The 9,403-nt window shown below is 44.1% G+C and overlaps 1 protein-coding gene across 2 annotated transcripts in view; it reads right to left on the reverse strand.

The window, feature by feature from the left end:
- The window catches only part of LOC146667769 (protein sidekick-1-like), a 289,559-nt gene extending 282,628 nt beyond the window's left edge, over positions 1-6,931 (reverse strand). For both annotated transcript variants that reach the window (XM_085409457.1, XM_085409456.1), the window contains exon 1: positions 5,295-6,931. In XM_085409457.1, coding sequence (XP_085265583.1) covers positions 5,295-5,466 — 172 coding nt within the window. In that variant the 5' untranslated portion in view covers positions 5,467-6,931. The remainder of the gene's footprint in view (positions 1-5,294) is intronic.
- Between the last annotated feature and the right edge of the window lie 2,472 nt (positions 6,932-9,403).

Here is a 9,403-nt window from a genome sequence, read left to right on the forward strand (position 1 = left end):
AGACTAACACACAGGTGATTATCTTCCATTAGGGAACTTTTGTTGTTTCTTTTAAACTGCCACCTCTTCGGCTTTGAGAAAGAAACACTTAGGCGTGATAGAGGGTTAGCATCAGTCTAACACACATACACACACACAAAAACAATGTGCACGGGCAGCAACACATACTGTATGTACTCTGTAGTCCTGTCAAGACCAGAATCTCTTTCACATACCAAGCATGCACACAGAAACAGTTAGATACACACACAAACTCTCTTGCAGTCCAACACACACACACACACACACATACAGCGAACAAAGTGTCAGGTGGCAGTGGAAACGTGGTGATTTGTTCCTCCTGACAGACAGGAAATAAGGGAGTCGACCAGGGACCTCACTTCCTCTAACACCTGACTAACCTGACATCTATCAGACAACCCCCCATACACACATGTATTCACACTGTCCAATGTTTGGTCTACTCTAAAACACACACACACACACAGATTCACCATCCCCCCAGAATTCAAATGTGGCATTAAATACTTGTGAGCAGAGAAAGAACATGTGCATAACAAGCATTACATGTACATTTTAAATTGTATCAAAATCCCCAGGTTGCAAGCTAAAGTAATGAAAGGTGCAATAACGCCTCTGGTAACAAACAGCCTCTAATACAAATTGCTTCTACTGTTCTTAAAATATTGCTTTTTTTTTCTTAGCTCCAAGCAAAGGTTGCCACAGAAATGTGAGACCATCAGTGGAAGATGATGAAAAATGGAAAATAACGGCATAATATTGGTGATGCTGTCACTAGAGTAAAAAAATAATAAAATTAATTAAAAAACATGAATAGCGAGTGCAGCACTGACAATGATCATCATTTAGATGAGCCTTCTAATCTACCCTCTCCTCATTACTCCAAGGTTAAGCAAATTTCCACGTCCGCTTTTGCTGTTTGACACTGATGAGAGGGAAGGACTTTAGTGTGTACTTGAGGATGGAAGTTTGTGCATCAAACTGCATGCTAATCTATTTGATTTGGGTTTTGACATCATGCTCTGAACCTTCCCAGCCCACAGCCCACCATATAATGTCCTATCTCTGACCTCAATTCACTTAAGCATGCCCAGTGGACCAATCAGCACCAAGTACCGGCTTAGCAGAGCCAATGGCATGTGTCATATCAAACCTAATCACACACTGATAGATCCACTAAGTGGGTCAGCTTTGTGGTGAAAGTCTTTTCCCGGCATAGGACGAAGGAAGCAGCTTCAAAGTTCATGGTTAGAAGGAAAACTTTTCCGTTCCACTTTATTTTTTATACTTGAGAGAAGAGCAGTGGTTTAACAGCTGGCATGCTGGAGTCAGATTTAAGCCTGGAAAGGCTGTATTTTTCACACTATATTGAACCAACAATGCTTTTATAGGTCCAGTTTAATTATATATCTGTTTTTTGATATATGATACATACATTTTTTCTACTCTGGGATATACTTAAAATAGTTATCTCAGGCACACAGCTCTGGTTGCAAGCACAGCAGCTGCTTTTCAAGCCTTTTATTTACAGGAGGCAGCCAATGAGGGAGGGTGGCCGTAAAGGGAAGCGAGCTAAAACAGCTTGTTTTGGACAGATGATGAGCGGCTGAGGCGTTTCACCAAGATAAATAAGGATTATTTTGAACTGTGATTCATAAAACACTACACCCACTAGTATGGAGCTGCTAGCATAACAGCTCTGCGTTCAATTTAGGCTTCTTAAAGACCACTGGCATTGTATACATCAGACCTTCCCAAAGTGTGGGGCCCGCCCCCTAAGGGGGGCGCAGAGCCATGGTTGGGGGGGGGGGGGGGGGGGGGGCGCGGTATGAAAAGGAAAAAAACAAAACGCTTGGACACTGCTAGCACAGGGCGCCCACAAAAACGCAAAACAGGAGATGAAGCATAGCTGAACATGTTTCCAATCCAACTTCATTCTAAGCCAAAGACTATAAAATATGGTGAAGCATATCGTCCCTTTGGTTTCACGTGCACAAGTGCCGAGGTAGGTCTCCCCTGCAAAATTGATTTTCCCTTCGTTGGGAGCACGCCCTGGGCTCTTCAAATCACGGACAAACAGTATCCCACAGTTGTTTATGTTTTTAAACCCATTTTGCACAGAGAGGAATTTTTTTTTTAAAATGTGTTGATAGCAATGTTGAATTTTATTACACAGGAAAAAAAAAACAACTACACGTAAAATAATCACACCGTGACGCCTCTGCCTTTGTAAATGGATGGACAGTAAATGTAAAACCTGAGGATAGTCAGATTAACAGTAACAGTATTTTGTCTCTATCTGCCATTCTGCAATTCCTCTCATGTAAACAATAACGTGGCGCACAGCATGACGTGAAAAAAGGCACATACCTTTGACGTTGCGTGACGAACTCTGTATTCCTCGTCCACATGTAAACGCAAAAAAGGAGTTTTAAAAAATCTCAGTTTTGGTGATTCCAAACGCTGTTTACGTGTGGACAAAACAGTTGCTTTTCCAAAAATACCCGTGTAGATTCGGAGGTAGCGTAAAAGAGTTAGTAGTTTATTTTATCATTATGTCTTTTATTGCAGATTACTTGTATTTGCTTAATTGTTTACTAAATGTTTGAGGTGTGAAATAAACCGCAATGGAGCAAAATATGGGGGTGTGTGGTTGGAGGATGTGTTAGTGTGTGTGTGTGTGCAAGCGCAGGGGGGTTTGGGGGGGCAGGAACATTTTTCATGTAAAACAAAGGAGGCCCAGCAAAAAAAGTTTGGGAACCACTGGTATACATTAACGTGTCTTGTACACGTGAACTCCTGCACATTTTCAAACTTTATTCGGCAGTGGTCATGAGTGGTTTGGGTTTGGTATAGAACCTAAAAAAAAAGGCTGCTTTTAGAAAAACCAAGAAATCGTTTTTCATCACTGAACAGCTATATTAAAGATAGTAAAGCCTTCTGGACTCCCTCTGTTATTGATGTAGAATATGATTAACATTTGGAAACACTGCGCATGTGACCTATCCTTGACTTCACCAGAATATACGTAAAGTCTACAATGAGGCTCTGTCTGGATCCATGCTGGAAATGTGAATCAGTCAAACAGCTGTGGAGCAGAACCCACTCCGTGACAGGGAGGCAGAGGTTGGAGGGTGAGGGGGGGATGAGTTATGAATAAAGAAGGGAGGGTGGAGAGGTGAGCAGATGAGAGATGGAGGTGGGGGTGGGTGGATGGGGGGACAGTAAAATGCTGCCGTCACTTAAACTCTAAAATGAAAGATCGATGAGCTTATTTAAATGTGCTCCCAGAGACGCGAGTTGGCTCATATAAACCCCCTCGCATTTATGAGGACGGGTGTGGGCATCGATTGGCGGAGAGAAGAGAGAGAGTGAAAAGGGGAGAGGGGCAGGGGTGGAGGGAGTGGGTTGTAAGGAGGGGGGGAGGGGATGGGGGAGATCAGGAGGATCAACCTTGGCTCATGAATTTCATCCTTTTCCTCCTAAAATAAAACGTCCTGATAAATGTTGGGGATAAAGGGTTCGGAACCTGGAAAATCTACAGTCTTCGATTGGCCGCCTGGCACAGCTTATCAAATCAATAAACCCGCACCACCACCACCCTACCCCTTCACCACAACCAGCCTCATCACCAATCTGTTTCACTAATTTCCAATTCACCCCCTTCCCCCCCTTAAACCCAGACAGCTGAAAGGGACTGCTGGGCTTGATGGTGGGAAAATTGGGGGGTGTGGTAACTTGGGTGCTGGTGGTGAGACCTTGACATTAATAGGAGGACAGAAGGAGCTGACTCTGCAGCCGCTGGCAGGAGGGAGGGAGGGAGGGAGAGACCAAGGGAGGGAGGAAGATGGGAGAGTGTGACAACTGGGGAAAGAAGGGAGAGGAGAGCAACTTTTGACATGCACAGAGGTGTTGTCATACCGTCATCATTGATTGAACTGCAGGCAAGGCTTTGTGAGTGACAAGCACGGTGCGCCGCATTCTTCCTCCAAGCCAGCACCGTTTTCTTTTCACCCCTTTTCCTCACCACTCCCTTCTCTCCTTCCTCTACTCCTTCTTACACCACCTCCTTGCCCTCTCAGCCACACTCTTGACTTTCTCACCCTCCCCGCTTCCCTTCTTCACACTCATGCGGGCACTTTTCTTGCACTTAAACCGCTTGCACATATCCTCCATACGTTCACAAATAGCACACCCCCACACTTCTCTTTCACATACACACACGCGCAGACATTCCTAAGACCCCCACCTCTCCTCCTCCTCATTACCCCAAACTCTCAGCCTTACGTTCTGCCCACCACACCATCTGTGATCAAGAGAAAAACTGCATGTCAACACCAGCCTGACCTTTTCCATGCTTTTGTTTCCCCACTCTCACATCCTCCTATGAGGTACATTAAAAAAAAAAATCACATTCATAGCACAACCACTGCAGTTTCTTTCCACTGTGGCGACAAAAGAAAACAACAACAACATATAAATACTTAGAACAAGGCAACCAACCATTTCCACCTTTGGTAAGGGATCAATATCTCATCATATCTGTCTCCTTTCCTGTTGCAATATTCAACAATTACTCCACTCAGCACGCAGCTACAAGTCTCATACTAATCCGGACACCTGCCTAAGCAACAGGGTCAACGCCAAAATGGGATACGGCTTAAATGAACACACTGTGTGAGGCTGCATGTTTGTGTGTGTGTGTGTGTATCTACATGTTTGTGCATTTGTGTGTTTCTGTGCCAAATCAAGAGCTGTAGTTAAGCAGGTCACTGCATAAAAGGGGGATTATCAGTGCCTGGAAACTGTAACACTAAGACACCCCCCCATTCACACACACACACACATCCTCAATAACTTAATCCTGCGATTTATAGTATGAATAGAAACAATAATAATAATAACAATAATAATAATTAATACACGCACTGCACAAAATACCTAGCCTTTTCTGTCTCTGAACACAAGAATATAATTACCCCCATAAAACCACCCTCTCTTTTCCCCTCTTGCAGATATGGATTAGAACTCCACCAAGTGATAAACTTAATATGTTAAATCACTGTTTTTGCAGTTTAGGGTCTTTATGTCTTCTTGCTCCTGTTCAGCATGATTGCAGTGACAAAGGGGTCTGACAAAGGGGTGTTTATTAAGACAATAGATTTTCTGCTTACATCAACTATGAAAAAAACTAAAGAACCCGCATTAAAAATCTAATGAGAAACATTCTTATTTGCTCTGCATCATCTGTCATTTGAGAGTTCAGCTCATACCTTGGCCGTGCAACATGTGGCAGTTGCTGCCGAGAAGGAGCAGGAGAAATAGAGGCAGACACCGGCTCACTCTCCGGGTCGTCACGGTTCCCATCACCATCTTCTCCCGGCTCCTTGCAGCGGGTCCCTCCACACGCTCCGGAGATCCCGGACAGCTAATTCCCGGCTTCATCCTGCGGGAAAAGGCTCCGCTTCTCTCGCTTTGCTTCTGCAACTCTCAGTCTCTCTCTGCCCTGCGCACGAATGAGAAGAACTGCGAATGGGTGGCGGAGGTGCTGGTGGCGGGGGCAGGCTTCAGCTCTGCCCTTCCCGGGGTAAAGCTGTCACTGCTGACAAACTCCCAACTCTCACTCCGCAACTAGGCAGGCTGTGGGGGTAAGGAGGCTCGGTTAACAGGCAGACTGACTTTCCCTCACTTGTCCGGGGCTTCACGATGTACCGGAGCCGTGATCTCTTAACTGCAGCGGCTGCGGAGTCCGTGTCTTTCCACGACCTGTGATAGTCTACCTCATTTCCATCTGGATTGATCCGACCATCGAGTTAATACATTAGAGTGTGTGTGTGTGTGTGTGTGTGTCTGTGTGTTTAGACTTATCGGCTTATTCTCTGCTATCGACTTCAAATCCGCGCTTGTTTTGATGTCTTCACCGGGGATTTGTCCCGCGGGTCATTTAGCCGTTTACACGGCGGTCGCATTAACAGAGAAGCGATAAAACACCTAAGTTATCCATCCGTAGTCTGCCCGTATGGCTGCATGCTCTAAAAATCAATCCAGTAATTGATTCGGTGAATTCCCTTGGATTTAGTCAGCAAACAAAGTGTGGAAAGGGCACCCGAGTCTCTTTCTAAGAGACTCTGTTATCTGAGCAAAACTTAAGATAACAGATATCCAATTTGACACGTTAAACTCGAATGTCCGTGGGTCGAAACTGTGTCCACTCTTCTCCCTCGCACACAAGGACACTGTTTGCCCGCGCGCATACGCCACACAGTCCGGCTAACTTGTGTGGTAATGCGCCGCGGCTCGGATTACTCGGAAAAATGAGACAACAGGTTCACAAAAATAATGGGATTTCAAGTTTCTCGGCAACAACCGAGACTTTTCTCCACCTTAGTACGGGTGCACTGCCGTGGAGGCGCTGCTGCGAGACACCAAAGTGGCAGGTTTTAAGTGAAAGACCAGCCGCTCAGAGCCAGACGGTAACGTTACTCTCGCTGCTGCTACTGCGACACTGGAGCCTTTCGCTGTTTTATCCAGAGTCTTCAACGGTCCCCCGCGAGCTCGCACGAGCCCGGGAAAAAGCAATACTTCAAATATATGTTTGTTTGTTTTTTATCGCTGTCCATACGTACTCACGAGAGTTTCTATCCTCAGTTTGCGGCGTTTTGTTTTCACCTCGCTGGTTTCTTCCGTGTCGGAACCCTGTTGAGGCTTTGGGAGCCGACTGGGGCGATGCGTCTCCCTCCACTGAACACCTGCCACCCTCCTCTCCTCCGCACAGACTTGGGGGAGAGAGAGTGAGGGCTGTTGGTTAGACTTATCCGAGCAGCTCCTGCGCACCTACTCTTTTATGAGCGCAAACTTATATTGACATTAGTTTGAAATTACTTTTTCACAGCGTTAGCCTCTCTCTTAATCTCTCCGGTAATCTATCCCAAACTCAAAAACTAAACTTCCATTCACTATCATCCGTCGCTGCTGATTGGGAGAGCTCACGGTTCCCGCTGTTCCTATTGGACAGTCCGAACCGAGGGGAGGGACGCACATCCAGCACCCCCAAACATCCCTGCCACACTCACAGATAGACACACACACACGCATATACAAATATATGCAGGTTTTCGCTCTAAACATTTAGTATTTAGCAGAGGTGTGGACTCGAGTCACATGACTTGGACTCGAGTCAGACTCGAGTCATTAATTTTATGACTTTAGACTTGACTTGAAAAAATGTTCTAAGACTTGTGACTTGACTTGGACTTTTACACCAATGACTTGGGACTTGAATTGGACTTGAACCGGTTTACTTGAAAAGACTTGATATTTTACCCCAAATATAAAATTTAACATGCATATTATATAGGGATTGAAAATGTGACGTCATTCACGGGTAGAACCGCAAAGGATTCTGGGAACTCGTGGCAAGCGGTACTAGCGCACGCAGGCTTTCAATTAAAATCAGTTATACAGCGATAAAAAGAAACACAAAAATGTCAAGAAGCTGCTGTATTATTAACTGCAATAGCCGGTCGCATGACAGCCACGGGAAGCCGACGGGTAAAGAGATCGGTTGTTATCGGATTACGTCGTTGAAGAGAAATTGTTCGAGCCATGTTTCCGAAGTAACAAAGACGCGACGGGTGGCCTGGATTGCAGCCATTCAAAGATCAAATATAACGTCCCAGAACCCTCCAGCTCACAGGTTAGTCTGCTCCAAGCATTTACACGAAGGTCAGTGTTTTTTAGTAGTTAATACGTCATTTTCATAACATAATTGGTGATATAGGTTACAAGCAAGTCTGGCGCTGAACAGAAATTGTGGCGCTATGCTCCTTTATTTATTGTGCATAAATAGTGAATTGTCCTGACACAATATTGCGTTTCGCTTCTGTTATTATGGTACATTGACAAAAACATATACGTTTATTCACAGGATAAAACAGGTTTTTTTGTATCACTAATTGCCCAGTACGATTACAGCATACAGTATTGTTGTCACTGCTACATTTCTGTGATGAACCAGAAATTATTTCCACTACTAATTAATTACCGTTGAGCTCAAAGGTCCTATTAATAAACGGTTAAGGAATGTGTATTTATGACGACGATTTGTGAGATTGGTAAACGTATGATACGTACGATGGTCTTTCGTTCTACACGGTGCATTTCAAGGTCCTGCACCCATCCGTCGGTAAACTGTACCTGGACTTGTTGCAGTGACCGGAAGTTACTAAACTTCATGAGTGTATGCACTCACTCCAAGAACCGTATGATTATTAATATGCATATAAATAAAGAAGCTATTTTGTGCAAAGATGTCAACTGTAAGAATGCTGTGCATAAACATTTACTCTGCTCCATGTATGATGATATAGTGACTGCTCTGTATAAAAGTGGCACACTGCTTGATAAACAATATAAGCATAAGAAACCTAACATCAGACCTGGCTGGAAAGAACATGTATCCATGTACCATGATGAAGCTCGCATAGCTTATAAATGTTGGGCCATGGCTGGAAGACCTAAACAAGGCCCAGAATTTGAACAGAAAAAATGTGCGAATGCCAGATATAAGTACGCTGTTCGCTTTATAACTAAAAATGAGCAAATGCTAAGAGCAGATTCTTTGGCCAGGAAAATGCTGTGTAATAATACGGCAGATTTTTGGAAAGAGGTGAAAGCTCTTAATAACTGTAAACCATCTCTACCATCAACTGTTGAAGGTGTTTCTGGGGCAGATAACATTGCAGCATTATGGAGACAGCATTACAGTGCGTTGTTTAACTGTATAAAAAGTGAACCATATGAGGACAATCTTGACATGAGTAATGACACAATAAGTGTAAGGACACATGAAGTATATGAAGCCATTCATAGGTTGTCTGATAATAAATCCTCTGGTTTGGATCACATCACTGCAGAACATTTAAAACATGCTAGTGTAAGGCTAGCTCCTCTTTTAGCACTCTGTTTCACTGGGTTTATGATTCATGGCATATTACCAGACTCAATGCTGTGTATTTTACTGGTACCAGTTATGAAGGACAAAGCTGCAAAAGTGAGCTGCTTGGATAATTACAGGCCAATTGCACTAGCCAGTATTTTATCTAAGGTGTTAGAAAGAATCTTGTTTGACAGAGTTAGTGTGTTCATCTCTTCTCTGGATAATCAGTTTGGCTTCAAAGCACGGCACTGACATGTGCATATATGCACTCAAGGAAATAGTCAGTTTGTACAGGGCTAAAAATTCATCTGTCCTCATGTCTTTCATTGATGCCTCTAAGGCTTTTGATCGAGTGAACCACAGAAAACTTTTTGATAAATTGAAGACACGGGGAGTTCCTCAGTACATCGTGAGGATTCTCTCTTACTGGTACGCTCATCAGAA

Source organism: Rhamphochromis longiceps, linkage group LG6, assembly GCF_057381845.1.
Source record: "Rhamphochromis longiceps isolate RC_006_pf linkage group LG6, R_longiceps_female_GT1.1, whole genome shotgun sequence".
Taxonomy (NCBI): domain Eukaryota; kingdom Metazoa; phylum Chordata; class Actinopteri; order Cichliformes; family Cichlidae; genus Rhamphochromis; species Rhamphochromis longiceps.